A 24,341-nucleotide genomic window follows, 5' to 3' on the forward strand; every position below is an offset into this window, starting at 1 on the left:
CAAAAATATAGTATATAAAGTCTAGGCCAGTTTCATCTATCCATCTGCCCAACTGTCTAGTAATTGTGGTAAAAATACTCCCATTAGCGAAAATAAAGATATCGCTTTCAAATTTGCAAAAAAATTTGGAAGTGACTTAAAATTTTCCAAGGACCCGCCTACAAAACTTTCACGTCTATGTGACAAAAACTTTTAGTTTGAAAATGGAAAAAAACAGCCGCGCGCAACTCTCTAATTATAGAGGATGAAAGTTTAGTAGTTTCACTTTTTTTTTGTCTTTTTTAGTGTAAGGGGCGGTGATGGGTATAAAAGATTTCGTCACGACGACGAATATAATTTTCTTACTTGTTGTATTTCACGTTTTCCTGTGCGTGTTGTCGAAACTCCACCCAATTCTTATAATTTTATCCCAAAAAGAATTAACAAATATTTCGCCCAAATATCCAGTGCCTTGAAACACTATAATGAGAGGACACCGTTTAGGAAACCGTTTACTTTTGTTCATTGTGAACGCTTCCACTACAAAAGATATATTTTCTACAATTTCTAGTATGCTTTGTTAGCTTAGTAGGGAAACCTTATAAAGTGTAAAAGCATCAATTTAAGTTTTTCCCCTAAAATGTTCAATTATTGGCTTATCGAGATGATCTTGAGACACTACAGCCGCATTTCATTTTATTTTAAAGTCCCGGATGTTCTTGATTTAAGTAAATATTTTGATAAATATTTACAAAGTTATTGTGACGTAACTTTCGATTTACAAAAAAATAAGCGATTCATGGGTAAAAAAAGATCTCATCTAATACAAGTATATATGTATTTTTTTTAACTGTTTTTTTTGTTTCGTTTACTTTAACTGTACGTTAAATATTTACTAGTAATGAAAAAAAAAAAAAAAAAAAAAAAAAAAAACTAAATATATCTTACTTTGGTAAAATTTCAAATGTCTTTAGAGGAGTAAATTGGATTACCTTAATGATGGCAAGGACGGATTATAAAACTAGTGTTAAATGGGATAATGGATAGTATGAAAATTTATATTTTGTATTTTATCCTATCCTTATATATATATATATATAATAACATAACACAGACTACATATAGGATTCATAACAAAATACATGTACATATGAATATGCATACATATGTATTAGTAAAATCGCAAAATTACATACTAAACTATGCGTTTAGATTAATATAAAACAAAAGATCAGCTAGTCTCTAGAAAAACTCAAATTTTTACACATATATAATATTTTTTTTTTTTTTTTTTTTTTTTTTTTTTTTTTTTTTGTTGAATGAAGCAGTAAAGTAATACGAGTATATCAATTAATTATGATATAAATCACTAAACTTTGATTATAAATAATCATAAATAATATTATATATCTTCAGCAGAAATATTTACTTTAAATTTCATTACTTTTAGTTAATAATTTTTTTTTTTTTCAATTTATTTATTTTGTTTTTTTTTTTTTTTTTTTTTTTGTTTTTTTACTGATCTAATACCTCACGTGTACGTAATTCCCAGAGAGCTTCATTTATTAAAACCAGTTCGGTGATATTCTGTTAGAAATTATGTTACGTCACAGTTCATTATAAATATATGTATGTACAGGGTGTGTATGTGTGAGCGCGTTTATTGATTGTATTGCATAAAATACATACAAGTAGTGTTTTATACATGTTTTGAAGATTCATTTAAGAAGAGTGTGTATAATAATAAAAGAGAAGTTTTAGAGAGTGTTGTTTGGAGAGATAAAGGGATTTCATTGAAACTTACCGCATTCGTGCGACGATCGTAAACGGGCATAGATACGGTGGTCAGGAATTGATATGCTTCCGAATCGGTAGGCTGATCCCAGGCCTAAAAAAATACAAAAATTTTATATATATATATATATATATATATGGGAAAAGAAAAAAAAAAAAAAATAAAAATAAAAATAAATAAATAAATAAACAAACAAACAAAGAAATATTTTCAAGTGTGTTATACTTCTTTCATTCGTCGATATTCGCGACGACGCACTTCCAGTGGCTCCAACATACGAAATCCTATCCTACGATATTCCAAAATATCTTCACGTTGATCCTCGTTTTGTTTCATTTGCCACAAGTAATCGGACATTTCTAAATCCTTAAAATTTTTTAAAAATCCATTAAAATCGTTATAATCTTTTTATTTATTTATTTTATTTTCTATTTTTTTTTAGAAAAATTTGTAATGCAACATATTGAAGTAATAGCATATGAATTGTATTCTTACCACAAAATCAGCATAAACCTGTGTCCAGATTACTGGATGATCATGACGGCCTAATACTAAAGGTCTAGCCATTACCGGTATATAATTCAAGACCATTTCACGTACTTCCGCTGTATCCATTAAATGCACATAGTAACCTTGATTGGCGCATGCCATCCATTTAATATCCTTAACATCGGCCACTTCCTTACCGATGAGATAAGTAAAAACACGTACCGGCTTATAAGGCAAATCACGCCAATTATATTGTTCGAAAATTTCTTCATAACTAAATGGAGCACCGTCGCTAACTATCATGATCGCTTGATTGCATTGCGAGCCCCTTTGATCCAATTTATATTGTTCCAAAACCTCAAAAGCTTTCGTTAATGCAGCGGAAAAATTGGCAATCGAGGCGGTTTTAACTGACTCAATTCCCTCTTTAAGCTCACGAACGTTACCAAGGTTTGCCTTTGGTTTCATTCATAAATTATGTTATCATTCATATTTTCATTATGTGGGCGTAAGATAATTTTGCCAACCCACACGCATTTTATGAACATTGATGTAATAATTGTTGTGTGTGGTATGTTTATATGTGTTGTGCATATGTATGAATGTGCATGTAAAAGGATTAAGAGTACAGAAAAAAGAGTTCAAGTTTAATATCGAATTAAAAATTATATAATAAATATTAGATTTTATATAATAAAAAAAAAAATAATAAAAATAATTTCATAAATGAATAAAAAATAAAATATCATTTCATATATAAGTAAAGCAAATGAACATTTTCTCATAAAAAATAAAATAAAAGTAAATTTCATATCGGAAGGACTATTTTCAAATCTCTCCTTCCTGGTAAATGAATGTCAAACTTCGACTGGTTAAATAGTTATCAACTTCAATAGAGATGATTGTATAGAGAATCGAAGAATTTACTTTTTTCTCATTGTAGTATCAATCATAATAATAATAAAGAAAAGCAATTAAGATAAGAAATCGGATTCAATGAGGCTTGTTAGAATAAATAGGCCTAGAAGGGGCGTTCCAAGGAAGACCGCAATTAATATTATATCGCATTAGCTAATACTGTAGTTACCCTTTATCAGAGTAAAATTGAGTTGAACAGAAAACACTGCGCTATCGCAGTCACCGATTGTAACTTTTCATTTTCTCTTGCTTACGGCAGGTTCATTTTTCAGAAAAAATCTCTCTGTCTTAGCTTCACTATAAGTCCATATGAGAAGGTAATCTTTTCGATAGGACGTAACTTGAATCATTCTTGCAGTTAAGTTAAATGAATTTACAAAATTATTTCAGAGCAGCTGCACTTCGTCAGTCTATTGCATATAACTTTTAATTAACTGCCGGTTTAGTCGAATGTGAAAGTAAATTACATTAATTAGTATAGAAGAAATTAAATAATAATAATTATTTGGTAAAAAAAAAAAAAAGACAAAAAAAGAAAAAACGAAAAAACCAGACCAAAATTATTTTATATACTTGGACAAGTGTATCCTCGAAACATCCAACGACAGGCTTTACATCATCGCCAAAGGTGAAGATGTTCACAAAGTCATTTGTACCTAACGTGTCAAGTAGTGTGTTTACAACATGCTTTGCGATATCTAGCCTCTGCCCTGTCATAGAGCCTGAACCGTCCAATAGGATAATAACATCCTTTGGACTAGTGGCCGCTTCCATAAACCATGAACGTAACCGGCAATCGTACAGATCGACCGGTTCCGTCTTCCATTTCGATGCCGGGAATTGACGCATAAAGCCGGTCGAACTACCAAAGAATTGCCACGATAATGTTGGATCTTTTTTATAATTATCCCGAAAAATTTGGTCTAAATTTTCCGACCATTGTATAGCTCGTATAGTTTCCGTCGCTAAACAATTATAAAACGAATAAAATACATATATATTTATATTTATATATATATATATATATATATATATATATATTTTACTTGAAGTTTTAAAATTTACCAAAAGTGTATATAGCATAATGTGTACAGAGATGAAAGCGATATAAAAATTAATAAGTTTGAATAAAAAGACAAAATAACACAGATAATAAAGCTATGTAAAGCTTAGCGTGAGCCTTGCATACCCAACACTTAGTATGTATTCTTAGTTAAGTTCTTAAAAAACTTATTGCACCTGATAATACCAAAAAAATGGCACTATTGCAAATTAGACTGAATAAATGAAACAAGTACACCCAATTCAATTTTTATACGGTAAATATCTTCCTTAAAATTCCGTGCAAAAAAAAATCATGTAAAAAATACATGCTACATATGGTTAATTTGCTGACATGTTCCACATGTTTAAAAAATCATATAAGATGACAAAACCGTACAAAAAAGTAATAATGAAATCCGTATGCTATGGAAAATGCTATAATCAAATAAGTCCAGCACAATTGTCGGGCTTAAAGAACAATTTTTTTCGGATTCGTGCTAGAACAAAAAATTCGCGTAAAAGAGTGCATTAGTTCTTGTCAGTGAACCGAGTTTAAAATCGTGTAAAAAAAGACGATGTAAGAAAAAAGTTGGGTGTACACAAAATTTCACGTGGTGAGTATTTAAAAAGCGAAAAACAAAACCAGGCATAACCAAATCGATTCTGCTGGACTTTGAATGTATTTATATTTTCCTCCCTTTTGATATTTATTTTATCAGCATTACGAACGGGTTAACCAGAAAAATATTGTATATATATGTTGCTTTCATTGAATATAACTTGATAAACTTTATGCACCCCTTCGATAGAAGGCGAAACTAACAACTCATCAGCATTAGAGACATCATACAATAAAATATTACACTTGGTCAGCACAAGTTTTCGATTCGAATTAGTTCTATACGGGCGGCTTATTTGCCGTCTGTTGTTGCGAAGTTGATATAGAAAGATGAAACTTGGCACACATAGACTTAGTATGGGATTGAGGATCAAGTTTATAAGTAGATCGTAGTATCACAATCTTAATTAACTATAGCACAGAATCCCGTTGTATTGTATTGATTTGGAATGCGCCACAAATCTTCAATAGACTTATTAAGAAGTTCATCGCAACAACAGGATTGACTACCGCATTTTTGTTATTTATCATCGATAGTAAATTTTAATTTATAAATAAAAGATACATTTCTTGGAGGCATCTTAAAGGCCAACAATCTTACAAATTTACAACTAGCGTAAAGTGTCGCCATTTTTATACGTAGGTGGTGGGTATCAAAGATAGGTATTCTCACTCTAAAATCGGAAACCGGAATCCGAAATATCATAAAAAATATTTATGATGCCATACCTTCTTATCAAAGATATGAACATAATTGCCTGCCTGCTTGCGTGCTTATATATATTATAGGTGACCTTCGTATAACGAGACGCTTTTAGAATACGGTCTTCTCCTAAAACGCGCTTTACAATAGCGCATGCGGTTTGATAGTTGGGAGAACTATTTAAACCACCTATTATTTCCGATAACTGCTACTTCGTTATTTCAAAACATTGTAGAGAGGCACGGCTCACTATTAAATATCTTGTACCTTATGAACTTACTCTTAGATCGATTAAGAATATAATTTTGAATCGATTGGAATAATAATAGTTGCGTCTACTTTAAGACCTTCTGGGTATTAAGCTCAACACCTCTGTACGACAAGCGGTGTAGAATATAACCGATTCCGTTTCATGAATTCGAAGCTAAAGAAATGGTAAAACTTCGTCTAATAAAACTCTTGTTTTATTCTCGTCATAACTTGAACAAAGAAATGCATGGACAGACATCAGACGGCCAGACAGGCTTAGATCGATTCCGAAAATGATTCTGCACAATGAGGTGGATCGATTTTAAGCGCTATTGCGTATTAGATACGTCCGCACAAACTTAATATACCCGGTGCTACAAATGATGTAAGATATAAAAAGAAAAACATGAATAGGCGACGAACGAACAAACAGCTATTCCTTTTCGAACAAGCTTGGAATCATTTTTGATCGAATCGATTAGCATAACATAATAAAAGGTAGGTACCTCTGGACGTTGCAATCATTCGCACATAGTTATCAGGGGAATAAATATCATTTTGGAAAAATTAGCGAAGAAGTTTTTCCAAATTTTAAAATTTTATTAGTAACTTTTGTTTTGCATTCTTCAATTCGCCATTCGAAGGCTACCTGTAAAATAAATAAATTGTCATTTAGCGACAATTCCTTTACAATGTATATTTTAATAAATACACAAATAGTCGCGATGCCAAACAAGCAAGCAATTGAAATTGTAATGTAATTGTGATTTTGTTAGTTTTAGCGCAATGTGAGTGAGAGAAAGAATGAAAGAAAGAAAGAAGGAAAAAAAAAAGGCAAACAGTAAGAAAAATAATATGACATTAGTTTACACTTTACCAGAACTTTTTATACAATCGCTTTTGTGCATTTAAAATTCGCATTAGCATACTTTTAGGTACTATTCTGGGCACCAAAACATTTGCATATTTTCTGATAAAGAATTTCAAACAAAACTTGTAGCTTCAAAACAAAGCCTAAGCTTAGGCGAAAAGTTTTATTTGTTGCGTGAAATAAACGAAATACTAAGCATAACAACAACAACTTATGTATGTTAAATGCATATTAAATAAGAAAAGGGAGGGGAGAAAAACAAAAAAAAAAACGTTGAATTCAAACCTCGATCATAAACATTGGTCGGTATATGAACTGAACTGACTGTTAAATTAACGGGTGTATCAAAGAATTCAGCTTTGGGTGTTAGAACAATTCGTTTGGGCGGTACCCAAATTTTTGGCCCTCCGGCATCGTCCAGCTCGCGTGGCGGTTCCGTGGGCATAGGTTCATGCGGTTCAATCATATCTTTCGCATTATAATATGAAAAAAATTTATCTGCCTCATCATTCGTTAGCGCAGTATTCTCAGCCGCATCCATTATACGCTGATTAAGTTCATTAAAATTAATCGTTAATAAAGCTTTATTCGAATATAAACTTATTATATTTCATAACTATGTACGAGGTATGTTCAAAAAACAAAAAATGATGAGCTATTTATTATTCTTAAAATATATTTATTTAACTATCGTTATCTATTTTGTCCCCTTGAAAGTAATCATCCTTAGATATAACATAATAATTGAGTTTGCGCTTTTTCCAATTCTCGAACACATTGCTTTTATACGCTTGAGCTCTTCCAGAGATGCGATCTTTTCTTCCTTAATAGTAGCAAAATTCCGTCATATTTTGTGGACACATATGTTCCGACATAATAGTAACAAAAAATTCGAAAATTGAAAGTCAGCTTTTTATCTTTTTTTTTTTTTTTTTTTTTTTTTTTTTTTTTGAATATACCTCGTACATTTATATTAATACATCAAAAAAAAAAAACAAAAAAAAATGATTAGAAAATTTTCATATATTATCTGAACATACAAGAATTGAAAACTTACTCGAACAGCGCTTATTTTCGCATCCATCATGGTCTTAATTTCATTTGCCATGTTTTCCACAATTTTTGCACCAGATCTTGAAACAACTTGTGCTTGTTTAAAACTCTATAAGGAGACAACGGAACAAGAAACCATATAATCCATTCCCCTCTATTTATATATATATATATATATATATATATATATATGCACATATAATCTAAATGAAAAATCTTAACTAAAAGATTATGTTTTAACTTTGAACTCATTTAAGTACAGAAAAAAAGAAAAAAATAAGAAGAAAAAGAAAAAATCAATAATTTTGTGTATCACTGAATGACTTCACACATAAAACCGGTAATAATGCAATTAATATCTATTTTATAATGAATTTAAATAACATTATATACCTCTTGAACTTCTTTACGGCGCGTTATAAAATCTCCTAAATGAAATAATTCCATGCCTAATTTATCGGCCCAAGAATGCACACTATAGAATTTTATTGAAAATAATTATAATTAGCACAATAATAATAATAATAGAATCATTATGAGTTAAGAGAATATTTACAGATTATAATTGATTTTTTCACCAGGCACAAAATTGGCACCATTTGGATACAAAATGAAAAAACAAGAAATTATTGTGAAAATCGTCACATTCCAACTTTTCAACAGCATATTTATTTGGCATTGAGTATTAAAAAGGTATTTTTTTTTTTTTTTTTTTTTTTTAATTAATTTAAAAAGCACTTAACATTTCGCTTCTTCTTCCGTAAATCACTTTTTATTTATTAAGCATTTTTGAAAATTTTGTAAAAAACAAAAATTGTAGGAACACACTCTTAAAAATTGAACGAAATAGTTTTTTTTTTTTTTTCGTAATTATTATTAAAGAAATTTTAAAACATTTTTTATACGGTCATACGTATATATGTATATATACACATACATATATATACATGTATATATATATATATATACAAATATATTTATATATTTTCGTTAAAATGAGCTCTTGTATAGAAAATTCTCGTGTGTGTCTATACCGAGCTTAATGCAATTTATTAAAGTAGTCCTGTTTTCCTTTTTTCATATCGCTCTCAACACATCAAACCCGTAACATATGTTATAAAAGGACCTACAGTTTTGCTATAACAAAATTTATTATTTGCACTGTTCTGATTCTTGTTCACGCGTGCGCCAGCGCATGCGACTAATGATTTGTTTTTGTTTACATACCGCACGTGCATATTAATGTTAAATTATTTCAATATTTGACCGTATCATTTTACGACTTCAATCTGCATAAATTGCATTGAACGCGAAACGAAATACATGCGTACCTGTTGAATGTTATTACTTAGCATCCGAGGTAAAAAAAAAAGAGTCTATTAAGTATATATAGGACACCTGTTGTCGTTGATCCCTCCCTAAGCATAACGTATAAATACTTAATATTTTTCGCATATTGCCAGGTATCGTGCTGCAAGGGGGTTGATTTATTATCAATTGTTTATCGCTATATTACGTTAAACAACAAAATCCATTTATATCGAAATTAAATACTTTTCATTTTTTTTCTTTTTTTTCTTTTTCCTAACAACACTTACAGTATATATTGTCTCGTAAACATGAAGGATTTATTTATTTGCCTTTACACTTATAGGTCATTTTGTGGATTAAACAGATCCATATGGCTTTTAAATTTTTTTCGCTTATCTTGTGGTGAAGATCAACCAAAGTCACGTCTCAATTCGTTGCTTGTAAAGCCTTCAATATATCGCAAGTGCTTAACAGCAATACAAATACGTGGATATATAAATTGAAGATCTATCGGACTCAAATACAATGATTCATTATATTTATATTCGGGACGGGACTTTAACTTTGCTGACTTCTTGCACCACATCATGGTGGGCTGACACATGAAGCTTCGCTTACATGGCCAGTCACACTCAGACGATATTCCGATTTTCGACTTGGGAGTTCGACCTTGTCGAGTTTTTACAAAACTTTATCAGAATTGATAAATCATATGATTCTTTGTGTATACATACTAATGAAATAAAAGGAAAAAAGCGCACAAGAAGAAATGTTGATCGTTTCTTTTAAATATTAAACTTATTCATCTGCTCACTGATTACGTATGGCATTAACTAGGTTTCATTTTCGACGTTCGAGCTTTTTGTCTAATATGTATGCATAAGGGGTGCGAGAAACGCTCTCTCAAAACTGTCAAATCAAGTGTAAGCACAATTTGCTCACGCTTTGCGTTAGTATTAGTTGTTTAGCGCTGCATTTATAGAAGAAAACAGAGTTGCATTTAACAAACAAAACTGTTTACTGATTAACAATTGAATCAAAATGAAAAATTTTAAATCTATAAAAAGTTAGTAGATTAAAACTTTTTTTTTTTTACTTTTTGTTCCAATTGTCTAATCAACACTCTTAATTCGCGAAAGCTTGTAATCGATGGTGTAGCATCTATTTTTCCATACATCATCATATACCGTCGCTAACATTGACACAGCGCAAAGGAGCAAGTAATAATAATAACTCACCACTCTACTGGATTTATTGGTCTTATCACCAACAGGGCTGATGAATTCTACTAAATAACTACAAAAAAAAAGGCATAACATAAATAAAACATTTTTATTGAGTAATCAAGTATTGTTCACAAATATATATGCGTGAGGCGGAATGGTCCCTTTGCTCATATTATGTCATTTGGGAGTAGAGGAGCATCGTGTTTTGACGAAAAGAAATCTTTTGCGGAGCGCTTCAAATTATCTCACGTTGTCCGAATATGTGTTAAGTATGTGTATGCGTATGGATGTGTGTCTACAACGTAAATAAAAAAAAAAAAAATTCTTATAAAGTTTTGTAAAAAGTCGGAAAAGTTCAAATTCCAACCCAAAAATAGCAATAACGCCTTGTGTGACAGCCTCCTAAGAGAAACATTTCAATTATAATTTTTTCATAAAATCGGAGATAATTTAGTTTATAAATGTTCATATATATTAATTACATATATATTATATACATAATCTATCAATTTATAAAATTAATAAATGGAATATATGTCATCCAGATGAGCAAATATACGCAAAGCTTCATTATATTAGATCCCCATATGGTCTTGCATTATAAACACCAATAAAAAAAGAAGAAAAAACGCGTAAGAAGAAATAAAGAAAATTTATTTTAAATTAAGATATTATTTATCGAATTTACGATCAATTCAGAAACGTTATCTGAATTGATCTAACTCTGTCCGTCCGTCTGATATCTGCGTGTCACAATTCTTGAGATATTTTGATGAATACTTTTTTGACCTAACGACAAACGCTATTTAATTGAAAATGGTTTAGAACGGTCCACTTTTTCGAGCACTTCCCATATAACGCCACATTCTAAGAAGTCGTTATATGGAAAAAAATTGTAATTTTCAAAATATCTCGGCAAAAGTGGCTAAGTAGTAGTATTTCGGCATTCGAAATTTGTATGAAAACTTTGGATCAACTGGGGCAATTTTTGAACCCCGCCTCATATAACGAAAACTGAAGTTGATACGACAAAAAGTAATAATTTTCAATGCTACATGATGAAAATTATATTATATTGGTAATTTATGCCTATTTTATGGATCGTAATCTAATAAGAATTTTCACGAAAATTGATCCTTTGTAGAATAGAAAACTCCAAATTTTAATATGTGATGATGAAAATTGACCCATAATATTATAGTAATTTCACGCAAAAATGAACTCTACAAAGTTCGGACCATCCACGCCTATTTTATGGATCCTACTCTATGTAAGGATTAAATTTGTACTACATTAGATTGCGTTTCGGCCTAGCTTCCACATATATATGTGTATATATGGAAATAAGATATAATTTTTGTGTTCTATAATAAAAAATAAGAATTGTTTTAGACAGTGTGGTGCAGGCTATTCAATGATGTTCTTATTTGTTCTTATAAAATAATACGCTAACGCGGTTTCTCATTATGTTTAACGTGTGAGAGTTTTTAAGCCGAAAAATGCAATAACGCAATATTATGTTTTAGGTTATAAGCTCGATTCAGCATATTATATATATAACGTAGATATTTCAAAATTATATTTTTATACGATTTTGGGAACAAGGTCATCAAAGACAACATTAATACAGAAAGTTTATGATAAAGTTTGGCGAACAATTTGAATTTGATGATATGTTATAGTGCACTTAATAGTTGGTTTTGTCCGACCATATTATGTTCTAGTTTGTTGTATTCTTGATGAACGCGAAATTCAAGCTAAAAAATAATTATGTCAAGCAAAAAATGAATGAAAAGAATTCACAGATTTTTCTATATTTGCTTCATTCAATAATCGTAAGCCCCAAGCGAATGTTATTCTCTTACTTCTATTCAAAAGTTATATTTTCTTCTATGAAACTATTATTTAACGGCAAGATAAGAAAAATGCAAATGAAAATTTTATAAAGCGCGAGTCGAAGCACTCGACATTAAACCTAACCTGATGTTAAATAATAGCCTTGAAAATGTTTTTTTTTTTTTTTATTTTCATTTTCATAGAAGACTGCGCCTGGAGGCAAAGAGGGAACATGTTTGCGACAGATATTTTACACGAAATTTTCTTTTAATTAATTAGCAATGGTATAGACTAGAAAGTAATATAATTTGATGAAAATTTTACTAACTTTTTTTTAAAGATTCCGCGGATTATTCCCGAGAAACTTTTTAAAGAATCATTTTACTTTTTAAAAGCGCAAAACGCAAGCAGTTTTCATTTTCCGTGATGCGTCTTTATCGTCTGCTCGCCTTTTCCAATGCCATAACATATGTATTGGCATTGTTCATCATTCTTCTCAAGGAGAGACCAATTGTAGCGCGAACAATTACATACATACAAGTTGACGAATGGTCTCCCTTTAAAGAATTATTTACTCATTTTGTGAATGGTTTAAAGAAAGTTTAACGACAAGGATATAACTTTTACTTAAAAAAAAAAAAAAAAAAAAAAAAAAAATAGAAACCAATTAATAATGAAAAAATCATAGAATGCAATTTCACATAGCTGTTAACAGTCCAGTACACATTTAATATATATGAAAAACAGTTAATTAATAATTTTGATAGCCTTTGTTAATTTTCTGCATATCCATTAAAAGGTGTATATATATATATATATATAAATATTTGGGAAACTTGTACAATCTTAAGCTGCAGTATTTTCACGGACATACAAAATGGAAAGCCTTCGCTAGAAATTCCCAACGCTACTCGTTACAACCAATAGGCCGCTTAGAGCGGTAACCATTACCTTTTCTGAGACGTACAAAAGGCCATATAAGACATAAGTCACCGGCTAAAATGATAATCAATCATTCAAAGCGATGATTGAGTGAATGTGAATGTAATTAAATTAATTTTATTTTAATATATCGCGAATATAATTTTCAACATACCGTTATAAGTAACAAAACGAGGAACATCATGCGTTGAGCCGCCACTACGAACACAGCTAACCCAGTCAAAATGCCAAGTAATGTTGTAAGCGCTAAAACTTCAACTAAGCGGACTGCGACAGGCATTTTTATAAATTAATATAACTAAAAATTTGAACGTCCAAAAATTTATTGCAATATTTTCAACTGTTTGGTTATTTTCGAAAGAAATTTGTTGGTTTATTTTTTTTTTTGCTTTCCCTCTCCAAAATATTTCCTACTACTAAACTGTTAATTTGAACATCGAAATAATTGAAACAAATTTTTTGTTGTTGTTGTTGTTTTTTTTTTCAATTTGAAAGAAATTTTTAATAATATTGTTTTTTTTTTTTTTTTTATTTATATTTTTGCCGTTTGAAGGGAATTTTTACAAATTTTGCTTTATTTTTATTTTTTTTGTTATTTTTCAAAAGTAATTGAAAATCGAAATTTTTGAAGTTTGTTTACGCATTTCTGATATTTTTTCTTGTATCAACTCGTTCCGTTCGAATTTTGTTCGAAAGCAACGTTGTCCCATATGTAAAAACATCGAATTAAAATAGATTGCAATAAATTATCGTCCATGTGGGCGATGTGGGAGCGGTCTAATTCACACATATAATGATTTATCTTGATTATAATCTTCTTTTCTTGTATCAACTCGTTCCGTTCGAATTTTGTTTGAAAGCAACGTTGTCCCATATGTAAAAACATCGAATTAAAATAGATTGCAATAAATTATCGTCCATGTGGGCGATGTGGGAGCGGTGTAAGTCACACATATAATGATTTATCTTGATTATAATCTCATGAGATTTAATCGATGAGATTTAAAACATTTGAAAATAATTTACTCATTACTTTGACCTAAGGAATAGAAAATTAAAGAGAAATTCATTTCTAAATATGATAAAATCATAATAACGAAATGTGATACCCTTCACCAAATTCGTCCTTTCATTCGTTATTATCGTTTTTGGTAAAGGGCATCCATTGCTTAAAGGCATCGTCGTCATCTATCTTCTTACTATTGTATTCGAAATTATATTATACGTATTGATCATAATTGCTCTTATTTCATCCGGTTCATAGTATTGTAAGATCCGTAATACAACCTTATATCGATAAATAAACGAATAAGTTGCAATATAATGCGCATATGGTGCACTTACTTATATACTTACGATAGCTGAAACTACTAAGAAAATCGGCCTTATTAGAGCTAATACTAATCGCGTGATCCATATTATTGTATACCATGCGATTAAAAACAGACCTACATAGGAGAGTACAGTACTCATGTCACTCGGTGTGGTTAGATTCCTTCGAGCCCATTCATATAGTAATGTTTGTAGTGGTAATTGCTGCGATATATTAAATGAAGAAAAGCGAATAGTTTTCTTTTCTCTTTTTTAAATTCTTTTCTTTCTTACCTTCCACTCCTCCTCAGTTACTGTCGTCATACAATTTTTTATCATTTTACTTGAAATTTAGAAAATGAAAATATATATATATATATATATGTACATATATGGGAGACGTATTTGACATTAATAGGCGAATGACATACCAATGATATTTCGAATTGGCATCGAATTCGAAAATAAATCATCAAGAAACATATAGTTATTATTATCGGCTGAGAACGAATTTTTTAATATCTATCATTGCACTGCTACTGTTGTTCTTCGATTAATACATTTTGAAACATGTTTCTACATATGCGAGTCCTAATTGCCGCATATATACACGTACACGATAAATATTATAAAGACATTGAGTGCATTTCCGAATTTGACTGGGATCAGTTCATTCTTTTTGATAAAGTTTCGAGTTTCGAATTCAATCTACTAAAAGATACTGTACTAGATAATACATTGTCTCCTGAGAAAGAATGACATATTATCACCTATATATGTATATAAATTTGCAAAATAATTCGTTTATTAAACTTGGAACTATCGATTGGCCGATCAGAATTATTCCTACATTGACTATTCATATAATTTGAAGAACCATTAGATTGCATCAGGATAAACCCTGATCAATATTTCTAATAGGCTGAAAGTAACTGTTTGCTTATGTATTTGTAAAGCGTATACCGCTCATTTTCAATCTTTGAACGTGAGCTAAAAGTGTAGATGCCAAGCTTTGATTTTCCGCCTGCGTATCAATGTTTGCGAATTCAAGCGAATTTCAAGTGCGATAGAATTCTCTTAGGTCGTGCCTATCGGGAATGGTCAATCGGTCAATCACATATCCACAGGATTGCGGCCACCACTTCCCTATATCTTTCTCTTGCCTCTCGTCTTTCTAACAGTCATTGCGCTACATGAATAGAGGACATTCCCTGAGTGATTGGTTTTATTAAGAAAAAAAAAAAAAAAAATTCAAGCAAGAGATGAAAAGCAGGCATACTACGAAGAGTTGAACCGTTTCACATTTATATCTGTGTTAATGTATCGGTCAATAATTTCCGGGACTAGCTAGTTAAGCAAAAATTTTTTTCTTTTTTCGCAACAATCGACATTATTCTTTAGTCGCTTTCAACAATGATATAAACAATCCAAAGCATTTCTAATATTTTCGCGCTTGTTTGATATACTTATCATACGTGTCAAAATCTTCATAATAACTTTTAGTTTCACTAGTGAGTTCATCCTTTCATTGACTGATTTTGAGATTTGTAAATGGATAATAATTGTTCTGGGCCAGATCTGGAGAGTGCTATGGCTGGAGCGGCGATTTGAACTGCAATTCATGCAAGCGAAGACCGCTTTTGCAAGATTCTCATACTCAAATTTTCATATGGTATTCATAACTATGCTTTTTCAGCTGTCTACTACGTTCAGCATTGCGGTTTCCCGTACGACCTAATTTAAAATTAGCCAATTGCCGATAAATTGTTGTTTCCTGTTTTGTAAAAAAAAAAACACTACTATGACCAAAACCATTCTAGCGCGTGCACAAATATGATTGTCTACGATTATATAAATATTTTTTTTAGTGACAATGTCGTCAATGCTGCAGTATAGGCCTGACTGCTTACTGGCGTACATTTCCGTGCCTTACTAACTAAAGGACGAATTCAGTAAATGGAGTACATAAGGATGAATACACGTAAGCAATAAAATGGCTAAATTGAAAAGAACACGCACACATTCAAGAGAAGCGCATGTGCGTATACACTGCTAAACGAAAGTATTCGCATAGGCAAACATCAGTACAAACCCTTGTGCCTGCGCATTCTAATGTAATGAAAAGTATAAAGAAGGAAAATAGAACAGCGTGCATATGGGTCTGTGAGAGATGATGAGAGATGGAAGCACTGCTGCTTATATCAGACGCTGAAATTAAATTCAATCGCTTCCTTTAGATTAAAATGGTCGCCTTACTTTGCGATGCATACGTTATTCGAAATGCTGTCTATTGTTGAGATTATAAAGTTTAACGATCTGTCAACATGGATGGCCATCAATAAATGGTATTTGAGGATTCGAGTCAATATGTGACATATGTGAAATGATGAAAGCACTAATCGGTTCTTTGGTTTCTATTGATATATAGAAAAATTCCACAAAGTCATTTTCTCAAAGTTTCTCCGCCCAGTTTAGCAACGTTTCGATCGAGCTTTGCCTTATTCAAAAATTCAATCAATCTTTGACCACAGATCAATTGAAATTATCATTCGTAATTAATAATTGCAATTAGTTCTTGAAGACGATAATGCACTGTACTTAGTTACTGTTATCTTAAGAAATACTTAGAATGAATTTTCACTATGTTTCTCTACGATTAGGTAAACATCAATTCAAATAAGAAATATATTGAATTCGAATTGGAAGCATAATTTTAATTTAATCTATAAATACGATCTAAAACTGCGTATATATAAAATTGTTCAAAGTCTCATATTTCGCGATATTGAGTAACTCAACTAAAACTTGACCGCAAATTGTCTAGGGCTAAATGTGGATCCGGTTTAACTTCAGCTTATAATTGCTGTTATATTTATTCAACAATGACTGTAATTTCCAATTATTTTTTTATGTCTCTCTATCTCTCTTTTTTCTTCTTCCCCAATGCAGTGCTTACTTTCAACAAGTTAGCCTACTTCTCAATTTCCTGGTTAAACACCCATAATTTTGCATATATATTTACAGGTGAAAATCGCAGATAATCTTTTCACTGTTAGACGCCAAACAATCTAGTCCTAGATAATTTATTCATAGCTATCATATCCACTAATAATGTATTTTCAATATTTGTTTCGGCCAAGAACGTTCATGTTCATTGAACTCGAATCGACAGAATCGCCGATCAATATGCATAACATACTTATTAATTATGGCAATTCTCTTTTGTTATATACATATATACATTGTCGAAAATTGGCGATATACTAAATGTTCCGTCCCGTTTACAACTTTCAGAAACATTCAATACAAACTCAATACTCTATATGCGTCAACGTGAAACTTTTTAATCAATTCATTCAAATTCTTTTGATCATCAGCATATCGGGTTGTTATTGAAAGAGAAATGCAAAAATATTAAAAAAATATGTATGACCCAGCTCAACAACGCCCAAGCCGTTTGAAAGTTTAGCTCGGTTAAGTTCCAATCGTCCAATTGACACGATCACAATCACCGATGCCAAAAGACAGGTGTATATCAGCGGAGTGTAAGGCAACCGTAAATTAGAAATCACCAAAGCGCTGAGATGCTTAAATTCGTCATCGATTTAGATTTCACGATTCGATCTATACCTGTTTGTTCGTCAAAATGTCAATTACTGGAACTGCAATAAAATGTTGTGCTATGCGTGTGGTAAAACCATTTACGATTATGTGGGTGTGTTAACGATTTACTTTAAGGCGAATATAATTCTCTCATACTCTTCTTTTAAATAATACATTCATGCATACGTATGTATGTAATATGTAATTTTTTTTTCTCTTATATTTTGTTATTTAGTAATTAATAATAATAATTAATATGGTGGTATAGCATGAATAAAGGGCAGGATGGTTAAGCATATTGTTTTAATTTAGTTTATTAGTATTTTTTATTTTATTTTTTTTTTTTATACCTGCACATATGTTCAACGTATATGTTTATACGGCAAATATATAAGTGTTTGTATAAGAATCTACAAATTTTAACACATTTTTATCCATAAAATATCGAAGGATGTGAGAATGATAAACAAATTGCTTTGAATGCAAGGCGCGTTAACTTGATGTAGGTTCTAAAACTTATTTACTACATGAAATGTTATTTATATATATATATTTAAAAATAATAGGATTAATGAAAGTTATATCAAATAAAATATATAATAGAATAATAACATAAAATAATATAAAATCAGTAATAACACGAAATTTTTGTATCGTGTACGTATATACTGTTAATTGCAGGATTTTTACCAATTATTTTTGTAACCATCCACAGCATTGTTGAATGTGACAGCAAAGTTTCCTCTTTTTAATAATAATAGTAATAATAATAATAATAATAATAATAATAATAATAAAAAAGAAAACAAACTGCGTCGGATAAAAAAACGAAAACAGCCTGCAATAAAATTAAAACGTTGGAAATTGTCAAAAAAAAAGAAAAAATATTAATTATATCTGAAATAACTTACCTACAGTAGCTACAAATATATGGATGAGAGCAAAAGTTTTATTTGTTCAGATCTGTACGATCTGCTAAGTTTATTTGTTTAAAGACAGACGCTCAACACTAGCGAGCAATTCATCAGCAGTCTGCGAAACTACCTGTTCCTGATCATCGCTAGTACTTAAATTTTGCAAGCGTTTCTCCAAAGCCGAAAGATCATCCAGTTCGCGCTGTTGTTTGACCATGTAACGCAGGATCAGTGTAATCAGCATACACATATCTTCTAGGATCTTGCTATTTTCTGGTGTAGGCTGCTCATAACGAGTGCGCAGTAAGCGTAACTTGGCTTCTGCTAACTCAAGCGGTGATTTACCACCTCGATCGAACATATGAACACTTGCGCCGCCTTGAAGCAGAACGCATACAATAAGGTTAAAATTGTTTGAACTTGCCGATATAACAGCCAAATGTAATGGCGTGTTGCCGACGGAATCTACAACATTTGGATTCGCTCCGAATTTAAGCAACTGCTGTACAATCTGTAAGTAACCGCGACAAGCAGCCAAATGCAGGGGACTACGTTTATGCTCATCGGCGGCGTTTGGATCAGCACCGGACTCTAAAACTCGAGTAAGCAATTCGATATTATTGGTGGAGGCGGCATACCGCAATTTGCGTCCTGTAGATTCGGCAAATATATTGTTGTAACTGAAACGCAAGCGACTTTTAATACATGTACGAGGACGCATCTTAAAGCTGTGACTGCTGGAGGGCAGGGTACTTGGATGGATGATACTGGGCAAATATTCAGATGAGGATGATGTCGTTGAAGAATTGTTCAACGGCAGCGGCGGCAAGTGTGGTAACGCGAAATGATCATCCGAATTTAGATGGAATGCGTTTGGATTGATATTTGGCCATTCGTGCGTATTAGGCGACGAGGTAGGTGTCGGCGGCATTACTGGCGGCGGCGGTGTTATCATTATACCGGCTGTTACACCATCGTTACTATCGTTGCTTGTGTCCACACCAGAATCGTTGGCTGCCATCGTAACTTGCTCGTTCTCTTCCACTATATCCACTATACCGTTATCGTCTCCCTCCAGATTCTCTTCTGGATTTCTGTATTGCTTTATTGTTGCTATTTTGACAATCGAAATTATTACTGAATTATAACGACAATTTATTGTATTTTATATATATTTTCTTTAAGCAAAACCCACAAAAATAAATAAATAATTTCTTTCGTATTTTGGTCAACAAGGAAAAAATTTAGTATTGTGTATTTTGTGTTTTTCTTACTTTTGCTTTTACCTCAATTTTCGTTTTTAAATATGGCAGCATTATTATTGTTTATAAAAATTTTATCCAAATTTCTTTGTATTCCAATTGCAGTAGCGCAAAAACATTACCAAAGTTGCCGAATTAATCGAAATTCATTTTGTATGATTTTTCTCTTTATAAAATATATAAATAACGCTTAACATTCAAAATCAAATTAACTCACTCGATGGCGACAAATAATATTTGTTCCGCGTGCTTAATTTTAAAATTATATAATATTTTTTCGTTGTTTATATCTGCAATATTGCAATTATCATTATTCATTCATACATTGTTAGAAATTCCTTTCGGCCCTTATTCCAGTGTTGAGTAACGGTCTATAATTTCTTTTATTATATTGAATAGAAAAAGAATAAGCGAAATTAACAAGTTCTTAAGTGAACTGATGTCAAGCTTTAAAAACTTAAAAATATGCATATTGAACAAAAATATATACTTATAAGATATGCATAGAAAAAATTTTCTGCCCTTAAATTGAAGTTGAATTTGAAAGAATGAAAGTGTTGGTCATGAAACTCTTCCAATTATGGTATCTTTCATACCTTACATTTCTTGTGGTGCAAGAGTATATTATTAGGGAAAATCTTCATTTCTAATATCGTAAATCTAGAAAGAAAACGATGCTTTTTCACAGAGCTTTCTTAAAAAAAAAAAAAAATTACAAGGCAAGGCACAAGGGCACAATTTTATTTGTTCAGATCTATGCAACACCCAGAAGGACTTAGCGTAGAGGTACATAGGTATTATGCATGCATTGAGTTGAAAGTCGAAACTCTTGCCACTCAGGCGGATAACATGTAAAATTAAATAAGTTTGATTCACGTATTTTCCAAAACACTAAACATCTAGTGAAGATGATAGAAGAGCAAAAGCGACCAAGTCAAGGAAGAAGAATCGGAAACAATTAGGAAACCATTAAAACCATTAAAAAGATTACCAATTTCTTTTATATATATATACCAATTATCCTTTTAAAATGGAACCAACATACACAGAAGAAAGTAACATGTTCCCTTCACATTTTGAAGATTGTGAAAAAAATTCAAAAAGAACATTACTATTATAAAATTCGTAACTTACGGATAACCTGACCTGAAGAACGCCTCGGGAATATAAACTAATTTATAGATTTTATAAAGTGGATTTGTTGTTTTCAAAGTTGTGTACTTACTTTTTATAAAAACTTGATAAGCAAATTCTACACATGTAATAATTTATTATTTTCTTACTAAATTTCTTTAATTCTTTACGGCCTTTCACGTATACAAAGCATTTTTTGACCACCTTGGATCGACATATTAAATGCACAAATGCTGGTGTAAATAGCTTTGCTTGTTTATTCCGCGTCGACGCTGACAGACATTCCTAATAAGTGTGCGTAAAAGTTAATTCATAAAAATGAATGGTATTATAAATTAAAAAAGTACATGTATTTGAGATTGCAGTTCCTTATGTTTTAATACTATTGATGTAAGCATTCATTCTGCACATGTATTCATAGAAATATAAAATGAAACATTTTATATGTGTATATAGCTTTACATAAAAAAAATATAAAAAAAAATCGACGACTTCAATCAATTTAAATATTCGTAGGCATGATTACAACATATTATAAAATGGACGAATATTTAAAAAATAAAAAAACTACATATAAAAAGACATATTGCTAATACTGACTGACACACTATGCGTAAAATTTTTTTTGTCGTTAAACTTAAGTACATATTCACGATTTGAATTGTTGCCCTATATTGTATAAAAAATGAAATCAGTCAAATGCCACTTTGCGCGTAAACGATGTAAGTGATGATATTTCGCTGGGATTCGAATCTGATGGCAAATTACTAAATTCGATTTCTTCATTGGCGGCAGCAGCTACTATGTTCTCGTTGGATTGCGTGGTTTCGTCCGAGTTTGAGCAAGGCCATTGTTTGTGACTAGGGGCGTACAGTATAAGCAACGCAAATATATATATGTTCCACATGCCATAAACGCCAGTTAAAAAAGCTGATGTAAGTTGTATCTCAATGTCCTCATCCCATTTCCAGTGACCTTCCGCTACTTGTCCCATTATAAAGCCTGCAACAGTTAAACCAGCACATAAAAGTGTGGCCATCATTAGGAATTTAAAACGATATATGAGCCCTGCAAAGCCAATATTGATTTTCAAATCTGTCTTAAAGAATAGATTTTAAAGTCGTTACCTTCATAGTGCAAACGTCTGGCAGCTGACATGGATGGCAGTGAAGTTCTTTTAGCGCCAATATTACGAAAAACTTTAGCTACCATAAAGCACAAAAATAGAAAATAAACTCCTGCCGATATGCCTGCCAAAATGATAAAACTTAGAGCAACCTTACTACCGAGGGGTGTAGTCCATATCGAATAAAATGGGTTGCGTAGCTGTACACCCCTCTCACAAATGTCAAAAATGAATAGAGATAAACAACCCACAACGACGGCTGACAAATGTTTCCAATAACGACAACGTATGGAATTCTTTTCTGGTGAGTCTTGGATGAGCATATGTTCGCCAGCGAAAACTAGCCAGAATGACAATAACATTGCATAGAACATGCCTTGGCGAATATCACTTAAAAGCAGCATGTAAGGCATTTCAAAAGTTAATGTAAGAAATTCTAATGGCAGGTTTAAAAAAGTCAACGCACTGCCCAGATAAATGAGCATATATTCCAGAAGAGCAGGTGAACGTTGTAAAATATGAACGCGGCGCCAAAACCACACCATTATACCCACGATGAATGGAAATAGTACCGTTTTCAGGGAAAGCCATACTTTTGTAAAGCCTCCATTTTGATAAATAGCGGTTAATGTTAAATCATGCATGTGACCAACATTCAAATTTAAATGCATCTCCGTATCTATTGGGAAACGTAAATTTAGTAAGTAGTAGTCGTGATGTAATGCTCCCAATTCGAATAGAGGTATCATTTCGCACGAGTATAACGTCTCTAATTGACTTTTATGCACTGGATGGCAATCCAAATAACGTTGTTCCACCGAATGAGAATATAGTCTCCATGCGTTCGGAGCATCATTCTTGCTACGATACGCCAAACGGGTGTCAATGGTTAATTTCAAATCTTTTGGTGGTTCTATTAAAGCGACATCCGAACCATATGCTAGATCTACCTGCAAAACGCCAATTAAGTTCGATTGCCAACGCGAATAGTCTAACCATTTTCCATCGCGAGGTAAAGGCATTTGAAATAAGTAAACAATCTCGTTTGCCATTTTCGTATAGTGACGTTCTATTTCTTCCTGTGATATGGAGGCGCAGCGACCTTCACCACGTGAGTACAACCAAAATGTAGTGTCATTTTGCCGTCCCGGTTGATCTCGGCAGACCATGCCAAGAATATTTTGATGACCGGCCGGTATAGGTGCCAAGAGACCACCCAACAGAAAGCAGGCCACTTGACTAAGTAATAAAACACCTGCCAATATGGATAACTTACGTCCACTTAAATTCTCCAAAATAGTACCAGACATAATGGAATTCCTTCTTGTATGAGCATGCAAGGTTATTTATTTATTTATTTAATTTTTGGTTAATTTATCTCTTAAAAATGTCTTTTTGAACTTAAAATTCAGAAGTTTCACTATACTAAAAAAAAGGTTCTGCACAATTTCCAAACAAACTTTTCAAGTACCTATCGTTGCCCTCGTCTCTGTTACTTTCTTCAATAAATGCGCAGTGCTGCCAGCGTTACAAATAAAAAACTTAACATATGGCTAAATTTTTTTGTAACAGTCGCAGTGTCTGACTTCTAGAGTTCTCTGCATTGATGTATACATATACATTATTTTCAATAAGTTGTTTGTTAGCAAAAAATTTTAAAGAAGTTCTTGTTAGATATGAAAAATGCTTGCACTGTGCAAAAATATTAAAACGTACAGGAAAAAGACTCTTTAAGTTACTCACCATACAATATCAATTTTGGATCTTGTGGATCCCGTCATTTGAATATTATGCAAAGAAATGATATGTGGAAATAAGAAAAATATCTAATAATCTTATCTTTTGGTCATCCGATCTTTCAAATGCGACCCTTTCAAAACTCAATATTTTATCACGAAGTCGTCGTATTTGATAACTTCTACACCTTAGTTAAAAACTATTTTGGTAGATCTCGTT

General features: G+C 31.6%; 5 protein-coding genes across 9 annotated transcripts in view; all 5 read right to left on the reverse strand.

Annotated features, from left to right (window-relative positions):
* Positions 1 to 10,063, reverse strand: part of LOC119645281 (voltage-dependent calcium channel subunit alpha-2/delta-3) — a 26,038-nt gene extending 15,975 nt beyond the window's left edge. For 2 of the 5 annotated variants that reach the window (XM_038045400.1, XM_038045402.1), the window contains exons 1-9: positions 8,277 to 8,576; positions 8,114 to 8,195; positions 7,725 to 7,829; positions 6,953 to 7,214; positions 3,755 to 4,146; positions 2,270 to 2,719; positions 2,000 to 2,140; positions 1,784 to 1,867; positions 1,510 to 1,566 (exon numbers count right to left, since the gene is read on the reverse strand). In XM_038045400.1, coding sequence (XP_037901328.1) covers positions 1,510 to 1,566; positions 1,784 to 1,867; positions 2,000 to 2,140; positions 2,270 to 2,719; positions 3,755 to 4,146; positions 6,953 to 7,214; positions 7,725 to 7,829; positions 8,114 to 8,195; positions 8,277 to 8,386 — 1,683 coding nt within the window. In that variant the 5' untranslated portion in view covers positions 8,387 to 8,576. Of the gene's footprint in view, positions 1 to 1,509; positions 1,567 to 1,783; positions 1,868 to 1,999; positions 2,141 to 2,269; positions 2,720 to 3,754; positions 4,147 to 6,952; positions 7,215 to 7,724; positions 7,830 to 8,113; positions 8,196 to 8,276; positions 8,577 to 9,318 lie in introns of those variants that run through there. The other 3 variants (XM_038045403.1, XM_038045404.1, XM_038045401.1) reach the window with 2 other exon arrangements.
* Positions 10,064 to 12,947: 2,884 nt separating this feature from the next.
* Positions 12,948 to 13,332, reverse strand: LOC119632709. The gene is made up of 2 exons (XM_038025769.1): positions 13,190 to 13,332; positions 12,948 to 13,089 (listed from the first exon to the last, which is right to left on the reverse strand). The coding sequence occupies exons 1-2, from the start codon at positions 13,313 to 13,315 to the stop codon at positions 12,985 to 12,987; spliced, it is 231 nt and encodes a 76-aa protein (XP_037881697.1). The 5' UTR covers positions 13,316 to 13,332; the 3' UTR covers positions 12,948 to 12,984.
* Positions 13,333 to 13,902: 570 nt separating this feature from the next.
* On the reverse strand, positions 13,903 to 14,981 carry LOC119632472. The gene is made up of 5 exons (XM_038025391.1): positions 14,778 to 14,981; positions 14,641 to 14,689; positions 14,392 to 14,571; positions 14,236 to 14,322; positions 13,903 to 14,074 (listed from the first exon to the last, which is right to left on the reverse strand). Exons 2-5 carry the CDS (start codon positions 14,683 to 14,685, stop codon positions 14,024 to 14,026), a joined length of 363 nt encoding a protein of 120 aa, XP_037881319.1. The 5' UTR covers positions 14,686 to 14,689; positions 14,778 to 14,981; the 3' UTR covers positions 13,903 to 14,023.
* Positions 14,982 to 18,229: 3,248 nt separating this feature from the next.
* On the reverse strand, positions 18,230 to 20,089 carry LOC119631576 (ankyrin repeat domain-containing protein 54). The gene is made up of 2 exons (XM_038023923.1): positions 18,861 to 20,089; positions 18,230 to 18,787 (listed from the first exon to the last, which is right to left on the reverse strand). Exon 1 carries the CDS (start codon positions 19,882 to 19,884, stop codon positions 18,931 to 18,933), a length of 954 nt encoding a protein of 317 aa, XP_037879851.1. The 5' UTR covers positions 19,885 to 20,089; the 3' UTR covers positions 18,230 to 18,787; positions 18,861 to 18,930.
* Positions 20,090 to 21,470: 1,381 nt separating this feature from the next.
* Positions 21,471 to 23,884, reverse strand: LOC119631371 (protein wntless). Its single transcript, XM_038023514.1, has 2 exons — positions 22,387 to 23,884; positions 21,471 to 22,327 (listed from the first exon to the last, which is right to left on the reverse strand). The coding sequence occupies exons 1-2, from the start codon at positions 23,693 to 23,695 to the stop codon at positions 21,951 to 21,953; spliced, it is 1,686 nt and encodes a 561-aa protein (XP_037879442.1). The 5' UTR covers positions 23,696 to 23,884; the 3' UTR covers positions 21,471 to 21,950.
* Between the last annotated feature and the right edge of the window lie 457 nt (positions 23,885 to 24,341).

The sequence above is a fragment of the Glossina fuscipes genome, unplaced genomic scaffold, assembly GCF_014805625.2.
Source record: "Glossina fuscipes isolate IAEA_lab_2018 unplaced genomic scaffold, Yale_Gfus_2 1, whole genome shotgun sequence".
NCBI classification, from domain to species: domain Eukaryota; kingdom Metazoa; phylum Arthropoda; class Insecta; order Diptera; family Glossinidae; genus Glossina; species Glossina fuscipes.